General features: G+C 44.1%; 1 protein-coding gene across 5 annotated transcripts in view; it reads right to left on the bottom strand.

Annotated features, from left to right (window-relative positions):
* Positions 1–4918: 4918 nt before the first annotated feature.
* Positions 4919–20695, bottom strand: part of RIN2 (Ras and Rab interactor 2) — a 66852-nt gene continuing 51075 nt past the window's right edge. For 3 of the 5 annotated variants that reach the window (XM_041417114.1, XM_041417113.1, XM_041417115.1), the window contains 4 exons: positions 19064–19369; positions 16018–16149; positions 13766–13929; positions 8306–10873 (listed from right to left, as the gene is read on the bottom strand). In XM_041417114.1, coding sequence (XP_041273048.1) covers positions 10556–10873; positions 13766–13929; positions 16018–16149; positions 19064–19369 — 920 coding nt within the window. In that variant the 3' untranslated portion in view covers positions 8306–10555. Of the gene's footprint in view, positions 5052–5740; positions 5824–7072; positions 7444–8305; positions 13265–13765; positions 13930–16017; positions 16150–19063; positions 19370–20695 lie in introns of those variants that run through there. The other 2 variants (XR_005953582.1, XM_041417117.1) reach the window with 2 other exon arrangements.

The raw sequence follows: 20695 nt of genomic DNA, 5'->3' as shown, positions 1-20695 counted from the left end.
AAATAACTAAAAAACCCGAACTAATTAACGATATTTTAAAAATCTCAAGCACTAAAAAATAAGAAAACAACTACACACATAAACAGACCCACCGTATAAATACCCATGTTCCCAAAAATAAAACTAATATACGACAACCAAATACATCAAATGACAAAAAAAAAAAAAAAAAAACCCAAAATAAACTTAAATTGACAACAAAAAACTTATTCCTAACTCAACAAAGCCAAAATGCCTCCAACCATCAAAATAAAAATACCACCTGGAAATAAACACGAAGCCTGAAGATAAATGTAACCATAAACAATATCTCCCAAATTATCCGAAACAATAAAACAACCACTCCAATCAAACAAACCAAGTAAGTAAAAGCCCTGTAAGACAATAAAAAAGAAGCAATTATGAATATTAAAACCCCCTCACCCATCAGCTACATGACACTACCTCAAACCCACCAAAACAAACACTACTTAGGCTAATAAAAGGCACCACGACAGAATTAAAAACCTAACCTCTACTTCTTGCTACGACTCATAAAAATCATTGTAAACCTTTAAAAATATAATATCCAGGTAAAATAAAAAAAAAAAAAAATCGGACAACAAAAGTCAATTTAAAAAACCCCTTATCATCAACGCCTGAACCGAGAACCACAACATTCCAGAAGTACACCACATAACTTAGCATACATCAACTACAACCAAAACGAAACGACCCAATAAATTCCTAAAAACCGCCTCAACACCGCGGCATAAAAAGAACTTCCCAACATTCAAACCCGCGCTCCCGGCGCCGGACGGAGCGCGGCTCCCGGCGGGAAAGCGGCTCCTCCGGCGGGGCCGGCACCGGGCCCGGGGCTCCCGGCGGGGCCGGCACCGGGCCCAGGGCTCCCGGCGGGGCCCGAATCCCCGTCCAGGGCTCCCGGCGGGGCCCGAGCCCCCGCCCGGAGCGGCCGCAGCAGCGCAGCGCCCGTGCCGCCTCTCCCGCCCGCCGGCCCGGCACGGCTCCGCTCGGCTCCGGTTCCCAGCCGCTCCAAATTCCCCTTCCACCTCGGTAACTCCCCAGCGAAGCCAGGAGCGCTCCCGCTCCGGTGCCGGCAGAAGGAGCGCCCTGAAAGGCAGCGGCAGAGCGCGATTACAACCCTGCTAACGCAGCGGGAGCTGGAGCTTCCTTCTAGTGAACCCCGCAACTGAGGCAGCACGGCGTGCTCACCTCACGTCAACAAATGTGTTCTCCCCTTCGAGTTCATCTCCTATAATAGCAGAAAAAAAAAGGGGGTTTTCCTCAAATTATGGTAAAAAGGGGGATTTTTACCTCAATTCAAGCCCTTTAAAAGGAGGGACTGTGGGCTGCCCGTGCCGCTTAGACTAGAAGTGTGTAATATCACAGGGTGAAAAACTTAGAGTTTGGGATTTTAGAATATAGAAATAAATATGAAGCAAGATGGAGGTTTTAGGATGGAGGCTGGTTGTTCTTCTTTACCTTCTTCTTCTTCCTTCTTCTTCTTGGGTTTGGGTGGCATTTTGTAATTGGGTAGAAAAGTCCGCACTGCAGGCTTCCAGGGATCAGATATTGGGTTAAAAGGGAAAACAATCCAGGTGTCAGTTCTTAATTGGATAGTTTAATCTTAAAAGACCTTGTAACAAGAGATTGTTAGCCATTTTGTGCCGTGCTAATGAAAAGCTGCCAAACTCAAGGTTGTGAGACTGTTTTACTGATAAGAAATAATAAACATTTGGGTCCAAACGTGAAATGCTGTCTCAAGTGCCTTCAATCCAGACCAGAGAAAATGATTGGAATAAATAACTCGCTTATATTCTCTGAGAGTAATTATTTGTCGTCCCTGTATATTCTCTTTCTTGTAATAAGCTTTTCCTTAATATTCCTAATCTCTTGGAAGGACATGCAGAACCCTTTTCACGCAGTACCTCTGCAGGACCTGAGCCAGTTTGGGTCACCACAAAGTGCTGAACCCACAAGGAAAAAATATGAGACATGTCGGATTCAGGGTGAGCCTGGAAATCAGTCAAAACCTCTAACACAATCTTGAAACAAAATCTTGGCTGCCTGAAGCAGAGAGGTGCAAAGTCCACCCATGCCAGGGGTTTTTTTTTTTTTTTTTTGTTTTGTTTTTTTGAGAAAACCAAAATGTAAAATACAGATTCACTGTGCTGAAGGATCTCGTGTTGATTTCTAGACACTGACCCTGAGCCTGGCAACAAGTCCTGTCAAAAATAAACTGGGACATCTCAAATACACTCAGCAGAAAAACCCGTACATCTTGATTCCTTGAGGACTGCTGCAGTCCTAGGAATCTGGAGCTCTGAGCAGACAGGCTTTGTTTTAGGAGCAACATGTTCTGCTGTATTCATAAGAAAATATTCTCAGGAATTCCAGCTCACCAGGAGTGTGAAAGCTCCTTGTCTTGGTCCGATTTTGGGATGTAACCTGAGTATGAAGAATGAGGTTTCTCGGTGTCTTTGTGAACTTCAAGTGCTGCTTTTCAGCCAAAGCCCATCTAGACCCTGCGCTCAACTTGCATGTACAAGGCACAGAGACAATAAGTGGAGCTTTCTAAATACTCATTTAATTTTGAAGTTAGAAGTTTGTTTATATTTCAGAATTCAAATTGAGACAAATTGTATTCCTTCATCAAAATATTTGTAAAATTTTTCACTTCTGTTTCTTTCCCAGTAATAGTTTCCATCTGCAACTGACCACAGGGAAAACCTCAATGTCAAAATTTTAAGAAATGCTTATCTATTTTTACATCTATTTGGTAATTTTGCAAACTTCAGGTAAAGGAGAAAAAAAAGATGATTCTATGACAATCTTTTATCTTGTTTCATTGAGAGGTGTGATAGGAGGCTGAGATTCTGTGCTAGCCAAATGCACAACACTAACAACATAGGTAAAGCCTTAAATAATTGGAAAAATAATAAAATAAGTGGGAACAAAAAGGAGAGAATGACCCTCCCACCAAATCCTTCAACCTTGGCAAATATCTACTGTGTTCAGAAAACAGAGTGTGAGACAGAAGAAGGTGACAAAAACGAGAAAAAACAACATCTGAAATCTCAAAATGTTTTCTGAAGATTGAAACAAGATGAAAATTTAAATCTAAGCGAAATATTTTGGTGCACCAAATACTTTTTATACAAAAGCCTCTATTTTGCAGGATAAATGTTTAAGACACAAATGCTGGCCATCTGTAACCGCAGCAGTGAGCGAGGCAGCAAGATGGAATAGGTGTCACAGCAAATTGCCTTGCCTCCCTCTGGAGTGCTGCATTGCAATGAGCTGGCCCCAGTCCCTGAAGGAGCACTGTGAGAAATGCAAGGTGCTCAGGCCTGGGAAGAAACCTCTGCTTTTATCCACACTGCCTGTTCCAGAACTGCTTCAACACCTCACTGCATCCAGACTGAAACATTTCCTCATCTTTGTTTCTGCTTGTAAGGCAAATTGCTTTTTCCTCCTTGTGATTAATTAGGGCTACAAATACAGTAATGAATATGCTGTCTAGTAGGAAAAAGGGAAATAATTATGTACAAGTGTCACTCCTGCTCTTTGTGTGGCCTTGTGTGTGCCTGAGCACAGGCAAACATAAATTACACACATATTTTATGCTTACAAAATATTTGTGTGTCTTTAGCAGCTCAGTTCCAGTGCAACTACAAACACCCATGCTCATTTTAGGAAAATGTGTGGTTCTTATTTGAAAACTCTCTGAAATCTCTAAAAACATAAAGGCACCTGCATCACACATGTGGCAGCCATATTTTCTGGAAAAATCCCCTTGCCCAGGATTCTTCTCCTGGGAAGCTGAGAAGCCTCAGAGAAAAAGGAAAACAATAATTATCTGATTTGCTTCTCCTGTGTTTTGCTGGTTTGTGTTTGGACACTGTTTACCAACAGGTGGTTGTTTAATTGGTTTCATGTGAATTGTTTTGACTCAATGGCCAATCAGGGCCAAGCTGTGTCAGACTCTGGAAAGAGCAACGAGTTTTCATTTTTATCTTTTTAGCCTTCTGTAAGTATCCTTTCTGTATTCTTTAGTGTAGTATGGTATTCGTTAATATAATATAGTATCAAAATAATAAATTAGCCTTCTGAGAACATGGAGTCAGATTCATCATTCCTTCCTTCGTCTGGGAATCCAGCAAACACAATACACACAAAACTTTTCCCAAGCTCGTTTTATTGAGCAGTGTTTGTACTCAGAGTGCACATGACACTGTTCACTTGAGACACCATCATCCAAAAGTCCTCCAAAGCTTATTCCAATCTATCTGACAAAAGAGAATTAGCATCCTTCTCTTATCCCTCTTTAAACCAGTTCTTAACACATCTCCTCACCCCCTCATCCATCCCTCTCCCCAGAACACTTCTATTCATCCCACTAATGAGAGGCAGATTGGTTTCTATCATCTCACCTTCCACTGCCTCATTGATGCACTGGCTGTCCAGAGGGAGGACAGTCACCCTGTGGTGGCAGGGGCAGAGAAGCTCAGTCAGATGACACTGATGCTCTGGGTTGCAAGGAAGTTGGGGCTATTCTGATTTACACAAATCTGGTATCTCTGAGATAAAGCTAAATTATAAACTGATCACAGCTTCCCAGCAGCAGGAGTTTGGTTTTAAAATGAATGTCTGTCTTTACAGAATCTGAGATTATCTGCTAAGTGGTTACACATCTACACACATGGCAAAAGATTAGCACCTTCCCTGCACCCCCCTGAGCTACGAGGAGTTTGGGCAGGTGAAATGACATCTGAGAATCACTGTAAATTCAGAGGTAGAAAGAGAAGATCTACCACTAAAAGGCAGAAAAAAGGGAGAGGTTTCCAAAAACATCTCTGCCTTCTAATTAATAAATATTTCCAATTCCCCAGTGAGAAGAACAGAACAGAGGTTTCCAAAAACATCTCTGCCTTCTAATTAATAAATATTTTCAATTTCCCAGTGAGAAAAACAGAACCCTGCAGCAATTAAGACCACACAGTCCATAGCAGCGAGAGCTGAGCACACATCCAGAGAGGCAGTTCCAGCACCTAAAATAAAATAAAAAAAAAATTTTAAAGTTGATTTATTTTGTTTTAAAGTTACTTGAAGTTCTTAAAACCAAACCAACCTTTGCTCCTGATATTGGCTTACTGACACACACAGGAAGCAGAGGATCACACAGGCCCTGCTCGCAGAATTCCTGATCCAAACCCTCACTTTTCCTGCCCAGCACTGAGGGAAATCTGACAGAGGATTAATAAAGGCAGAGGGTGATGAGAGCAGTCATCAGCCCAGGCCTTCAGGCTTGGCAAGATTTTGTAGTGAATGGACCCAAATTTAACTCCTTCATCTAAATCTCTTGTCAGAAAGATATTGGACAGTCACTGCACAAGGAATAATCAAAGCTTTGCCATGAATTGCACGTTTCTTTTCCCCCCTCATTGCTCTGGGACTGTAGGAGCTGATATTTGCAACCTAAGGAGACCTAAGGTTCCAGCAGCAGCTGCAGTTCCGAGTTTCCTCCTGCTCCCTGGATTGCTCACTAAACACTCCCAGCAATCTCACCTCAGCCCAGAGACTCTCTGTCCTCAGAGGGAAGGAAACAAAACCTGGTGGAACACAGCTCTGGCACCATATTTCCTATTCCTTCCCCTTTTCCAGCAAACCAGGCTGCTGGAAATGGCATTCCTTACAGAGCCTGTCACAGCAGAGAGGAGAGGAGGAACCTGTGACCTACCAGGGCAGGACCAGTTTGGGTTTGGCAGCCCAAACACCAAAGCTCTGGGCAAGGCCAGGACAAGTTCAGTGGTTCTCCCTGTCCTGAAAGAGAGGAGAAAAAGGAAGTTAAGCTCACTGCAGAATCAAAGACTCCTGCATTTCATCTTTTGGCTTGGATTGCTCACCATGGAGTTTTAGCCATAAAAAAGGGGAGGTGGCACCAAATCAAATAAAAAGTGCCCTTTCCCAGTGTTTATACTCCTGACATTCAAAGGAAGCTCGTTTTTCTTCTAGGATTCTTTGCCTAATTTTAGCAGAACCATTCTCATCCCAGACCCCGCTCATCAGTTGTTCAATGCTTTGGCACTGGATCTGGATAAAGGAAGGGACACATCTGGATCACAGGAAAGCACGGAGAGAAACCCTCTGAAACCAGACAGAGAAAAACGACAGGAAATGCAGGAAGACTGAGCCCTTCTTTGCATGACTGCATTCCTTTTCTAAAGACTTCCCTGCAGCTGGATGCTCTTTGCACTTGGCTTCCTTCAAAGGAATGGATTTGCTGCTAAACACATCTCAGGCCCCCCAGATGTGACCAGGAGAAGGTGGGATGGAGATGAGGACAGGGAATAGCCAGGGAGACGCAGGGCCTGGGAACACGGAGGATGGAGAAGAGAAGGAACAGGTATTGTTCTCCTTGTTTAGATCCATCAGTGCTGGGAGCTTGGGAAGCACATGATACCAGAGGGATCCTGGGCAGGAGCAGGATAACTCCAGGTTAAGGGCAAGCTGCTCCCACTCCAGGGCTGTGTCAGGGAAGGAGGGGAATATTTTTCTCCCACCCCCTGCAGAGGCAGGAAAACTGCTTTGCAATCAAGTACAGAACCTGCCTGGCAAGCCCAGGATGCCAGGAGCCAGCAGCCATTTCTCCTGGATTTCCTGCTTAAAGGCATTTTAAGCTCACTTTCTCTCAAAGGCACTTTTTTCCCAAGGGCATTCCCATCTTTTTTGGATCCTGAACAGAGATTTGGAAAGCTGACTTTCATGAGAGAACTGCTTCCTATTTTGATCAGTGTTAACTTGGATTTCCCTTGGCACCAAAACCAGGGGGTGAACCCAACCCTTGAAGGGCCGTAAGATCCTAACTATCCAATCCCCAATTCCCTCAGCATTGGCTTGTAGAACCTTTCCAGGGTTAATTCAGTAAACTTAAGGATTCGGCAATTTCAAGATCAAAACAACCAGAAATTTGTGAAAAAGAAATGGAATTAAAGCTGGCTAGAAGCAGTCCCTGCTGATGACTGATGACAAAAATTCAGCCAAAAGGAGGCAGGATTCGTTCCATACTCACCAACACATCTGGCCAGAGTTCTGAGGACACAGCAACCAGCAGGGACCTTTCTCCCATTCTCCAGCACAGGCTTCTTCCCTCCACACTCAGGGAACTGCAGCCACTCAGGGAACAATGACTTAGTCCTGGATGGCAACAGGAGAGGCACAAGGATGATTTCCAACCTCAATGCCATCCAGTCCAGGGAGAAAGCACTTCCCACAGCTCTTGGAATTGTCTTCCCTGTCCCAGCTTCAGAAGGTTTCTGTGGCAGCTGGTATTATTGGTGAGGTCAGAAGCTGCACGTGCCTAAAGCGTTCCCTCGGGAGTGTAGAGCTTCCCTTGTGCCTTTCATTTCTTTATCCCAAATATTCTTCCCAGAGCTCAGCAATCTAGAAAGGGAAAAAGGAAAAAGAAGCAAGACCAAGTCATTCTGGCATTAAGGAGGGTTGCTTATCCCAACACACTTCCAGGTAAAAAAACATTTCTGCCACTCTAACAAATCCACTAGAATGTCTCACCTTGATAGCAACTATTTAAATACTGTATCAAGAATTCTAAGGACACGACGTTTGGAATTCTCAGAATTCTCAGGCTTTATTCCAGCCCTTCCCACGAGTACATCCCCCCAAAAGGGACTCTGCTACAACAAGAATGGGGGGCAGCTCCCAGAAGTTCCTCCCCAGCCCCGCAGTCACAGGAGAGAGGCGGAGAGAGGGAAGGGCAGCAGGGAGGACACAGGAAGAAAAGTTAAGGACGGGGTGCAGAATGAAGTAGAAAAAATTATTTAAAAACAAAACCAAAACCTGGGATGAGCAGCATGACAGTGAGGGAATAAAGAAGAACAGGGACAGGGAATGGGACACAAGGATCCAGTAGAGAAACAATGGCACACGGGAGCACCACAGAGAATAAAAAAGGAACACGAGTGAGGGGGAAAAAAATCCCAACAAACCAACAAAATCCACTTGATACTCAAATGATTTTAAAGATAAATTCCTATTCTTTGCCAATACCTATAAAAACGAAAAACTTGACAGGTTTTAGTATTCTACACCCACCCCTCCCTGTGAATTTTGTGGCAGCTTTGGGTCCCTCTGGGGGACAGCGCCCAGCACGATCCCCCCTCATTCCCCACCCACCTGCTCCTCGGGACATTGGGGTGCCCCAAATGGCATCAGAGCCCCGAGTCTTCACCCCCTCACCTTCAGCCTTTCCTCCTCACCCCCAAAGAAAGCACAGAAGGAGTCAAACTGCCCTGGACAGCAGCGCGGTGCTTTATTCCAGCCCTTCCCACGAGTACATCCCCCCAAAAGGGACTCTGCTGCAACAAGAATGGGGGGCGGCTCCCAGAAGTTCCTCCCCAGCCCCGCAGTCACAGGAGAGACGCAGAGAGAGGGAAAGGCAGCAGAGAGGACACAGGAAAAAAGTAAGAACGGGGTGCAGAATGAAATTGAAAAAACAACCAAAACAACAACAACAACAAACCTAGGATGAGCAGCATGACAGTGAGGGATTAAAAAAGAACAGGGCCAGGGAACGGGAGTAGAGAAACAATGGCACACGGGAGCACCACAGAGCCACCAAGAATAAAAATGGAATACAAGTAAGGCAAAAACCAAACAAACAAACAAAACCACCAAAAAAAAAACCCCAAACCAAAACAGAAACATCCCCAAAAAACCCCAAAACAAATCAAAACCCAAACAAACAAAAAAACCAAAAAAAACCCTAACTGGGATGGGCGGCATTACAGAAAGGGCTTAAAAAAGAACAAGGACAGGGAATGGTTCACGAGTATCCAGTGAGAAACAATGGCATGGAAAGCACCACAGGCCACACAGAAAAAAGAGGAACAGGAGTGAGGCATGGAGAAGGACAGAGAAAGAGACAGAGGGCTACAAAGAGGGAAACAAGGACAGAGAGAGGCAACGACCATGGCACGGCCTGTGGGGGAAAGCGGGCGAGGTGCGGGGCAGGGATGGAGGAGAGGCACGGCCAGCAGGACAGAGGCTTTTCAAGACAAGGGTACAATGAGAATGAAGGACTGGGCAGAAAATGCAGACAGGTAAAGGACAGTGAGTGGGACAAAGAAATACAGTCCCAGTGCAGGAAAAGGGAAAAAAAGAGGAAGAAAGAAGGAAAGATAAAGATGCAGGCAGGGAGAGAGGGAGGGAGACAAAAAGTAGGACAGAACAGGGAGAGGGACTGAGCAAGGTTTATTAAATAAATATTGAGTATTTATTTCTTAAAAAGAAGAAGAGAGTGAAGTAGGGAAAGGGAATGGGAGCACACAGGACCAAGGAATACAAAAGACACACTGGACAAAGAGAAGAAAAGGGGATGATAGTTGGATATAAGGCTGAAAGAAAATCAGAAACAAACCCCAAGACTTATTAGAGAGTATGGCTGACGCACGTGTCAAGAAACCAGCAGCTCAAACAGAACAGGTTACTGCCATGGCTTGGCCTGGGACTCCTTAATTACCATCTGGCTCTTGGCAGAGCCATAAACGCCCTGATGAAACATGAGGTGAAAGAGGAATGGATGACGTGCTCCAGCTCAGCTCCAATCCCAGCCCGTGCCACCAGTGGCACCCTGATCTCCTTTCTCAGGGAAATTCTACCTTTATCAGTTCTCTTCCCCTCAGTGTGCTCAGAATGAATGTGATGAGAGGCTAAGATGTGTTTTGCACAGCACAATGAGTAAAATGGTCTGATTTTGAGAAGACAATTGAGGACAGACAGCAAAACTGCCTTAAGGATACAGAGGTTTCCTAAGAATTCTCCTGGGGCAGGTAAAGAAGAGAAACCACACAGGCTGTCAATGCAAGACTCTAAAACCAGCAAGAGATTTATTCTTCTGTATTAAATGTTAAAAATCACATGCATAATTATAGAATATTTTAGTTAAAAAAATATTTCAAAAACCAACCCTGACAGTTTACCTGCAACTGCTATAAAATATCTATTTTATATATATATATATATATATATATAAAAACAGGTTGATTTTCTGTAATCAAAAAAATTAGACAAGGATGCAACCATCCAGGTAATGCTGAGTGAACTGATGCCCTGCATCGGACAGTCTTGTCAAACTCCTGCTGGGGAACTGAGCTCACCCCAGTTCAGGGACGCACTCGCCTCGCACACGGATTCAAATGCAAGTGACAGCTGGGGAAACAGGAGTGGAAGAGAATTGTATTTTGCACACTACAGCCAAGACCTGTGAAAGGCCACAGTAGAATATGCTGAAAAAGAGCCCATGGTACAAGAAATGCAGCCTCATAGGCTGTCTCCTCAGACATGCTGGTGGAATATTCTCCATAACTGGCCACGTGCACAGCGCGCCTGGGTCCCGTAAGCAATATCAGAAACGTCAGCACGTGTTTCACCAGGCACTTAAGGTTTAAGACATGTTTTAGCTCCTAAGGAAGGCAGCCAGCAAAGATGTTTGTAACAATTACCAAGGCACAGACACAAAAATGGCAGGTTGCTGGTTTTAAGCAGCCGAGTCGTGGCTGTTCTGCAGAATGGCCCCGTACGGGTCGCTGTTAAGGCGCTTGTAGACAAAGTGAAAGACCTGGGGCTGCGGACGGCTGTGCAACTCCGCCTTGATTTTCTGAGGGTAGGTATCCTCTGTCAGTTGTTGCCAGGTGTCATCAACAAAAAGAAACAGCCTGTATTCTTCTGGATTTGCCACTTTAAACTTCTCAGCGCAAAGCTGACATACATCTTCGGTAGTGATATATGGCCTTACTAGCAAAGTCTTTCCCGTACAGCCGCTGTTAACTTCCTGGAATGCAACACGAAGGTAGTTCTGTGAAGAAGAAAGCAGACATCAGGAACTTGAAAATCCCTTAGATTCTGAAAACTGAAAAGTCAGCAGCAAAAAGCAAGCCTCTCCCTGCTCCAGCTGTGAAACACACCCTGGTGATTCCTGGACGTTTTGGCCATCCCATGAGCTGCAGCCTCGTGTCTAAGCCTGGCATAACCCAGCTTCACAGGACAGCATTTCATTTTTTTCTACAGGGATTCTGAAAGAAAATTTACTCTGCACCATTTGAGTAAATGCACCTATCTTGAGGTGAAAGGTGGATGTCTTCTCCTGTAGAAACTCACACACACCGCAACTCTGCTAACACAGATACATTCTAAATAGGCCCCACAGGGAAATCCAGTTTCATCTGCTTCCTGTCTGTTTTTGTCTTGGGGTGATTTTATGATACTATTGTATTCCCCTATGGTCTGCTTGATGCCCAGAAATGGGTCCTGGAGCGTTAAGCTGGGTCCAGGGGAGGGGTGGGAGCTGGGGGAACTCTGGCACAGGCTGTGTTCAGGCACTCGCTCCCCGTGTGCCTGGCTTTGCGGGGTGGAGGGAGTTACATTTCTGCTTTTGGCTACCTTGGTGTCAGTTAACTGAGGCAAGAAGTTTTCCCAGGACTGCAACAGCAATCCTCCAGTGACTTCTGTGGCTTCCTGTGGAACTGCTCGGCTCGGTTTTGGTCCAACAACCAGACCAGTGGTGGGAGCCGGATGCTGCATCCCAGCTCTGGACCTCGGGGGAGGCCAGGCCAGCTGAAGAGGGAACTCTAAATCCACCAGCAGCGAGGAGCTTCAATACCCAACAGTTATTAATTTTCTCCCTGTGGGCACTTTGTTTGTTCAATAAATGGTTTTTGTCATTTTCATCCAAGAAATTCCTTTCATACTGGTGGGAAGGGAGTGTCAAAATCCATTTTCTTTAGAGAAAATGTTCATTCCAGAACGTTTTCTCCTAAAATTGTCTCTAAACCAGAGACAGTTTTAAAAGAAAAAAAATTAGCTTGGATTAAAGACTAAAATGCAGTAAGATTGAAGGAGATGGAAAAAATTACAGGGAGAAAGAGCTGTTTATTGACTGAGCTGGCACCCATGGTTTGTACGATGAATAAATTAAGCGTGTGAAATCCCAATGGTAGAAGTTTAGGTCTCACAGAAACAAGCTGTTAAAAGCTAGGACTGAGAAGAACCTTCCAATGACTTAAGTTCCAAAGAGCACTCTTGTCTAATCAAGTATTTCTTGATACTGCGAAGACTGAACACTAAAGCTCTGCAATAGATTTTAAAAATTGGTGCTGAGTCTGACTGAACAGAACTAAGCCCGTTTTTTTACCTGGTTTGAAGAACTTGTAGAAAAAACCCAGCCCTAAATAGGGCAAAACACACTAGATTTAATTTTTAATTAAGCTACCACACACAAGACCTGCTTTGAAAAGCATGAGTTTTTAGATGGGCAGGATTGCTGGAAGGAAAAGGAAAGGCTGAAGTTTTTTTACAGATGCCCAGAAAGCTGTATTTCATCATCATCAAAGTACTGGGGTTTTTGCTTTTCCATCCATTTAGGGAAGGTGGAAAGACAGCGTCCAGGGCCCAAGAGCCAGCAAGGCTGTGAGACTGCCAGCACAGAAATGCCATGAGCACAGCCTGTTTCCCTGGGAGGAAGATGACTGGAGCTGCAGATATGTTCCATGCTGGTTGTAGGCAAGGTGCTCCATTTCAGGACTGCAAGACTCCGAGAGAGAGAAGAGAGAAAATTGCCATTCTGAGTAGACAGCAAAACACTTGCATTTGTGCCAAGCACGTCCTGTGGGTGGTGGGATCCACTAATTGGAGGCTCTCTTTTGAAAGAGACAACAGCAGGAGAAGCACTGGACACACTTGGTGCCAACTCTTCCCTGCCCCCTGCATCTTCCTGCATCCAAGTGAACACTGAGCCTGGACCAAGTTCATCTGAAGAGAAAGAGAAGATAGAACCTCCTACAAAATCCTGCAGAAAGAATCTTCTGTCATTTCCTCACCCAGCAGAAATAAGGTGCTGGATGCTCCTATGGAGAGTGCAGAGTTTTGCCAGAAAGAACAAAGACTCCAGCTGCTGGAATCTGACACCTAAGTACAGGTCAGGAGAACAGAACGTGGATCCCAGGGAGATGGGCAGGCTTTGGACACTGGAATTGCTCGTAATGGCTTCTCCTCTTCCTAAGTGCAGACAGCTGAACTCCAAGGAGTAAATCCTCTCTTCCCAGTTCAAACACCCTCCCCTCTTTCAGCTCACAAACTGCTGCACCTTAACAGTCAGTCCAAAGCAGATGGAAGAGATGCAGGCCTGGGTTCAGAAGATGAAGTGATAACCACTGCTTTGTTATTCTCCAGCTGAAGGTACTGCCCTACTCTGGAAGATTAGTACAAAACACAGGGGACAAAAAAGAAAAAACAAAACACAAAGAAATGTGAGGACATCCATATCACAGAACTCTGCTGCCTGCTTAATCTTGAAAACTGTCAGGGAACGTTTCTCCCACCTCTCCTGTCTGCTACCTGCTTTAGTCACCACTGGCTATTGGGCAGCTGGGCTGATTTATACCCCTGGAAATCTGGATTTGATCTTTTGAACAAAAAAGTGTGCAAAACAGCTGAATCTAAGATACAATGCAGTTTGTTCTCGCTTCACATGACTTAAAAGGGAAGGTAAGAAAGCTCTATTATTTAGTGTTTTCTTCAGACCATCATATTGAAACTGTTTGATAAAAAGTGAGTGTGAAGATTTCAAAGAGGCAAATTTGCCAGCCATAATCTCAGCCCTGCCAAGGGAATTTGCTACGAATGATACCTCTCAAATGGGTATTTCCAGCAACACAATCATCCCATTTTCTATTTCAGCCCTAAGCTCTACCTGAAAATCATCAACTGAAGGTATTGTCCTGTTTGTTGTCCTCCTCTTGTGCCACTGCCGGAGAGTGTCTCTGGCCTCTGAACTGAGCAGCTGCGCAGCTTGTTCTTCCTGGAAGTTCTTGATCAGTGAAAGTGCTCCATAAGCGCTTGTCAAGTAATAGCCCCCTGTGAAGGACAGCAAGGGAAGAGCTCCTCAGAGTGGTCACAGTCACAAGCACAGGCAGTTTTCTTTGAGATATATATAAATACACACAGAGAGGCACCCAGCTACACACACACATAGATGTGAAAGTTGCCAGAATATTTACACACAAAAGGAAAACCCTTCCTGGCCTGCACAACACTGGAGGGTGTGTTCTCAGCTGCTCAGAGACATGCAGGGCTAGCATGTGCTCCATATTACACAGCAGAGCCTTGGGTCCACTCCTGCTGAGGAAAGCCATTCCTTAAATGACTGGTAAGAGAATAAATTTTTTTAAAACTCCTCTCAGTTGCCCCTGTAAAAGCTAGGAAAACCAACAACTCTCGTAACTCCTTTACTCCTGAGTATTTACTCCTCCAATCTTGGAACACCAGCTTTATTCTAAACAATTTTCTAACAGTGTTTTGGTTTCTTCCCAGGCTTCAATGATGGATGAAATAAACATGGCTGTTGGTACAAAATGAAAAACAATCTAAATGTGTTCACCAACTTAAAAGCAACCACCCTCAGGGGCAATAAAGCAGCAACTGAGTGTGAGACTTGTACCCTGGAATCATCCCAAAAAGTTGCCTTTATTTTTAAAACATCTACTCATCTATCATCACCTTCTCAGCATTCCCAGAACGTCCAACTAATTCAGGAGATGGTGTGTACAGTCCTGCACACTCCCCCTTTATTACATGAGTAGAGAACAAATTAAAGCCACAACAGAGTTGCCAATGTACAAAAGAAGTCTGTGGGTCACAAAGTAAAAGAGTCTTAACAGGAGGCAACAGTCCACAGCGACCAGGAGAAACAAAAGACATGCTGTCTTTTCTTTTTCAAGTCAACTATTTGGGTGGGAGTGTTCAGCTAAGAGCACAGTCTATTCAGAGGCATTCAGAGATGCACTGGATGCCCACAGTAGTATTTTCTGTGTTACTGACAGCATTCCCTCTCAGCCTTTAGCTTTGCAACAAGATGAACACATAAAATTCATGCAAGACCCTTTACACAAATTGGACAATACATTACAGTTGAAATGCACAACCCTAAAGCCCTATACAATTTTTTTCTGCACAGCAGAGCTGAGCTAGTGCCAATGACAGGCCCAACCAATAGACAGACTTTCTCTGAGTATTCAAAACAACAAGACTTAATAGTCCAGTAAACCTTTCTGCTTTTAAAGCATGTTAATGATCTCCAGCTTCACATCTCAAGTATTTTCCATGCTAAGACTCCTAACAAGGCACTCAAGGATGCTCTGTACACCAAGCAAGGAACAAATTAGTGCCAAATTGAAGGAATTGTAGCATAAAAGCATGCAAGAGGATACATGAAAAGCAATTTCAGAAAGCCAGGATATAGCAGGAACAGGAAACACACACATATACCTTAACACACAGTTAAGCTTGGCTGCAAGAGCCTTCAAACCTCCTCACAAACCTTTTAGATTCTGGGGCCTAGCAGGGCCTTGCAGAAAACTGCTCTGTTAAAAATATTACCATGGAAACTGCAAGGAGGCAGATTTCCTTGCCTGCAGCAGACTTTAGCATTCATTCAAGAAATGCCTCAGGAAGCATACTGCTAGAGCTCATAAAAATACTTTGTGAGAAGCAAATACTGGGAAGAAGCAAAGATCATTAAAAGGGGGCAACATTCTCAAAAGCACTTCTGCAAAGGTGCAAAGAAGTCCCCCAGAAGTCTTCACAAAACATATAAGCCAAGTCTCATTATGTGCCTCACAATTTGCTGGGTGCTGCTGCCCCTTAAATCCTCTCAGGAAATTTTCAGGCACAAAAGGCTAAGGCCATCGGGCACCTGCACAGTGCATGTGTTTGCCTGCTGTGTCAAAATGGATTGGAAACAATGTATTTGCTCACAAAGCAAAACACAGCAGCAGATTTTCCAGCCGCGGGGGCTGGTGCTCTGCAAGCTACCCAGCAGTGGAAATGATGATGACATTCTTTGTTACACTATCAACATCACTGTCATTAGGTCTCCCCTTAATAGGATTCAGAACACCCCCTCACTAGTCCTTCAGGCAGTTCTAGTAAAAATAAACAGATTACCTTCTCCATGCAGCAAGGATGGATCCAACAACTCCATCATGTATTCGATCTCGGTATCCAGCTCCAGCATATCACACTGGGCGAGCACATACGTCAACACAGGCAAGAAGTCATCAGCTCCATACAGCCTCCCTGGGTTGAAGGGAACACAAGCAGTGAGAACAAACCACATTTTTTTAGCAATTCCCTTGTTTGAAAGTAAAACACTTTTTTGTGCCTTCTCTACCCAGCATGTCTGTATTACTCCAGAACCTCCTAAAGTCACCAATGTGCAGCAAAGAGAACCCCACCTGACACTCACTGTACAGGAGACAAGCTCAGTCCTGTCCTTCAAACTGGCAGGGATCTTATGATGCACACCTGGAGGCATGCAAGGGAAATTCAGAGACTGGGCTCACGCTGGCAGCAGCTCAACTGTGAACTGCTGAAAAGGCTGCCATGCCAGTCTGGCCTGACCTTCACCTGCACTGCTACCATTGCCTAAGAGGTGATGAATAGCATTTTCTTTAGACATCCAGGGATTGTATCAACTTTCTGGAAGCATCCAGACACAAATACCAGTCTCTGAGTATGAATCCCACAGCAGAGAAGCCTGAATATAAAAGCCTGTTAGATTTGACAAGAAAACTCAACCATTTCCTTGACAGACAATTGTCAAAACCATCAGAGAGGTGTTCTACAAACACCAGGTGCTGCACCTGAAGGGAGCCTACAAGAAAGATGGGGAGAGACTGTAAGGGCCTGGAGTGACAGTGATCCACAAAGACTGTGCTGTACCTAGGCCTGCCTGTGCTCCTGGCACTTTTCCTGCATTTTGACTTTCTGTTCAGAAATCCCAATGTGGCCAAATCTCTGGGTCGGGCAAAACAGTGTTCACAACTGCAAAACAGATGTGATGGTCACTCAGAACTGCCCAGAGCAGGAGCCAGCTCACAACTCTGCTGAAACTCAAGTGACACCAGCTGAGGCACACGCTCCAGCTACCACACTCACCTGGCTGGAAGTATAGATACTCAAACAGCTGCTGGCTCAATGCCACGTTTAAAAAACTTTACATGACAAAATAAGACAGCCCAATGAGCACTTGCCACATCTCAGCTCAAGTCTCCCAACGCAGCACCTGACCAGCAGCAGTCTCTCAGTATTTTCCTTCTGCTTGTTGGAAATACCTTACTCAATCCAGTAACACCACATTCTCTAAACAGAGAACTTCAGGCCAAGACCCCTGTAGCCCCTTTTAAAATGCAGAATTTTGAAACACAACAATAAGCTAGGCAGGAGCTCAGTCCTAAATCTTGTAAAAGTACCTGGGGGCTTTAACAGCCATAAGCTTTCACCATTCATCTCCAATCTCCAAGGAAAGTAGGTGTCTTGATCTGCACCAGACCCAGCTGCACATGCAGTGCTTCCTTAGAAAGAGAACTGCCAAGCACCTGCAGCAGCTTATACTCACTTAGGGGAAAACAATCTCCCACTACCACAGCTTGGCTACACCTTAGCTCATGACCTGTCACAGCAGTGTGCAAGAGAGAATGCCAGAGTTGCACCTATAAATTCATGCCATCCAGCACAGCATTTTGGACCACTGACTGCTCAGCAGGTCTTGACTGGACTGTAGTGCCATTTCAGTATTTAGGTTTCAAAGGTGCTTTAGGGTTCTTGCTACAGTGCAAAAATAGATGTAATTTCTGTTCCAAAAGCATGACAGAAAGTGTCCAAATGAGAACATTCAGTGGCACAGCAAGCCAAAAATACTGGATTAGAGGTTGCATTTCTCCACCCATTAAGATAAAACCATTGTAGTTGTCATATTGCATACATGCTATTGAATTGCAACAGCTAAATATATGGTGTTACCTCTATTACAATTTGCAGACAAATACTCATTTAGAATCAGTGTTAAATTCCAGGCTCACAGGACAGCCTTTCTGCCAGGCAACTTCAAAAGCCTACAGTTAAGGAAAGCTGCTCTTTTTCAATTGCTTCACAACTGTAGGATGCTCTGCCTGGAGTGAGGTAAAACAATGCCCTGTTTTGCAAAGTTATCAGTGGTGAACTAAGAAGTGGTGTCATGCTGCTTTTGGTGTTGAATTATGCTAAACCCAGTCTGACTCATCAACCCCGAAGTTAAGCAGCCTGACATTGATGTGGCAAATAAAGTATCCTCATCTAAAAACGCAGAGGCTGACAAGACTGGCATGGAGACATCCGGCTGACAGTCAATCACTTTGTATTCTAAAAGTCCAGTCCTGCTTTCAAATGGCAGGATCTTCTAATATTTCCCTTCTGGGATTGTGTGTGGAGACTCCTCCGTTGGTGGGAATGCCCCTCACGGCCACTCCTGGAGGCTGAGCAAAAGAGATTTGGTGCCCCTGGTCGCTGGTCTCAGTAAGAAACATCAATCTCTACTCAGTAATTGTTCTGGGTCTTTTTGCTAGCTTTAATATAATTTCTTTATTATAATTGTTTTGATATAGTGCATTGCACTATACTAGACTATACTGGTAGTTTTTAATTCTACACTGTGTAGTAAATAATTCAGATTAATATCTTTTTGGTCTAATAATTTATCATAATAAATAATTCATTTGATATGACTCTATCTGGTTTGTCATCCTTAATCCTGTAGGACCAAGTTGTACGAAGGTTCAATCACACCTCTATAATTCCTTGGATTTTAAATCATTGACGAAGTCTGGGCTAAGACTGAATCCAGCTGCACCCAGGCTCCTCTGTGACAAGGAGTTCAGAAAGCACGAGGGTCCTTCCTGCACCACGGGAGGGCTTCTCCAATTAACTTTGCCTGAAGCTCGCACTCCACCCATGACAACAACTCTGCTTCACACCGAGTTTTTAAGACATGCAGCCAGATAGTACAGAGACAGCAGGTCAGAAGCAGAGAGCAAGAATTCCTCTCAAAAGGGGAAGGAGAAGCTACAAGAGCTTCAGCAGTAGACCTGTCTGCAGAATGAGATGGGCTGATTCCTCCGAAAGACAACACCAGGTATGAAAGAGCAGTGAACCTGAACTACCAGAAGCACCATACCTGAGTTATTCTCCATGACAGTGTAAATCAATTTGCAAACTCTCAGCAGCAGCATGACTTTCTTTTCAGGTGAATACATCTTCTGCATAGTCATGAACTTGACTTTAATCTTTTCAACGTCCACAAAGTCTGGTGTTGGGACAAACACGCCCAGTTCCTGAGGATTCCTCTGCCGCACCAGCTGCAGGTTTTCCTTCAGTTGTTTCCAGGAACCATCTGTGGTATGAAACTCTTTCAACATCGCTTCAATGTGACCCTTCAACGGCTTCAGAATGCACTTATGCATGGCCTTCTCCAGCACAACATCTGCAACAGGAAAACACAAATCCAGCTGACTTCCCCCTCAAAGGCAGAGCCAGCATTAACACAGCCATTCCCTAAAGAGACCCTGTAGAGCAAAACCTACTTTCTAAGGCCCATTTATTACACAAGATGAGTTTCCAGATGTTTGTTAACACGAAAACAGAAGGCAGAGCAGAATCCATATTGAATTGTCATTTCTGGCAATGTGGTAAATAAAAAAACCCACACCCACACACTACGGATAGTTTAAAAAAAAACAAACTAACAAAAAAACCCGTGGGTCTATTAAAGTTTTTCTTTTGTTGGTTGGAAGTCTGCAAGTTTTATTTTAAAGTTTTTTTTTAAAGTTTAGACTTTAACTCCGAAACCTAACATGAAACAAAATGTTTCAAAAATCATAATTTTTGTCTCCTTTGGCATTAAAGCCTGTCCTTTTTGCATAGTTTCCATTGGAAACTGTAACTCAACGAAGATTTCCTAAAACTTGGCTCAACTTTGTCAGGATCTTTATGAAGCTGGGCAGATTATAGGCTTTAAAAACTATAAATGAAAACCAAGCTCTGTTTGTCCAGCTTCAGATTTCATCACACAAGCTTATATACAGCTTTGTCATCAAGTTTGAAGTTCTTTGGCAATTGTATGCACACAGCACAGTAACTGCTAACTTCAGGGCTTATTTGTAATTCTTGTTCTACGCCAGTTTTTTTTTAACCCTCATTCTCTGTTTTCATAGTATGGACGGTGTCAACAGAGAAAGCTCTTTGCTCAACACTTTCTCTGCAAACCTTTACTGTAAAAGCTAATTTCCTTTCTCAGCTTCCTTATGGCAATGCAGCTTACATTAGTTCTTAAGCTACATCGATTATTTGTACTGTGGTGGGAAACATGGTGGGGAACATTCCTGTGCCATCCCTGCAGGAGAGGGGGGCAGGACCAGAGCCTAGAGCAGGCAGATGGACCAGAGGAGCACAAGAGGAGAGGCTGTGTCACTGCCAGGTCACACGTTTACACAAATTAGCAGTGGACATTCTTGTTAGTAACAGTGACTCATTACAGTTTCATTAAACCTTCTGCCGTCCCAGGTTCTTTGCCTGTACTTCTGTGGGTCTCTTTCTTTTCTCCCTAGTTAGTAACAGTGACTCATTACAGTTTCATTAAACCTTCTGCCGTCCCAGGTTCTTTGCCTGTACTGGTGTTTTTAAACTACAGCCTCTTTCTTTTCTCCCAACTCTCCCTCCCTTTTTTTCTTTTTAATCACATACTATTTCTAACTTCTTTTCTCCCTACTCTCCCTCCCCTTTTTTTTTTTTTTTAATCACATACTATTTC

Source organism: Onychostruthus taczanowskii, unplaced genomic scaffold (assembly GCF_017590055.1).
Source record: "Onychostruthus taczanowskii isolate IOZ18803 unplaced genomic scaffold, ASM1759005v1 scaffold55, whole genome shotgun sequence".
In the NCBI taxonomy this organism is placed as follows: Eukaryota; Metazoa; Chordata; class Aves; order Passeriformes; family Passeridae; genus Onychostruthus; species Onychostruthus taczanowskii.
This window is presented reverse-complemented; position numbering and strand designations above follow the sequence as displayed.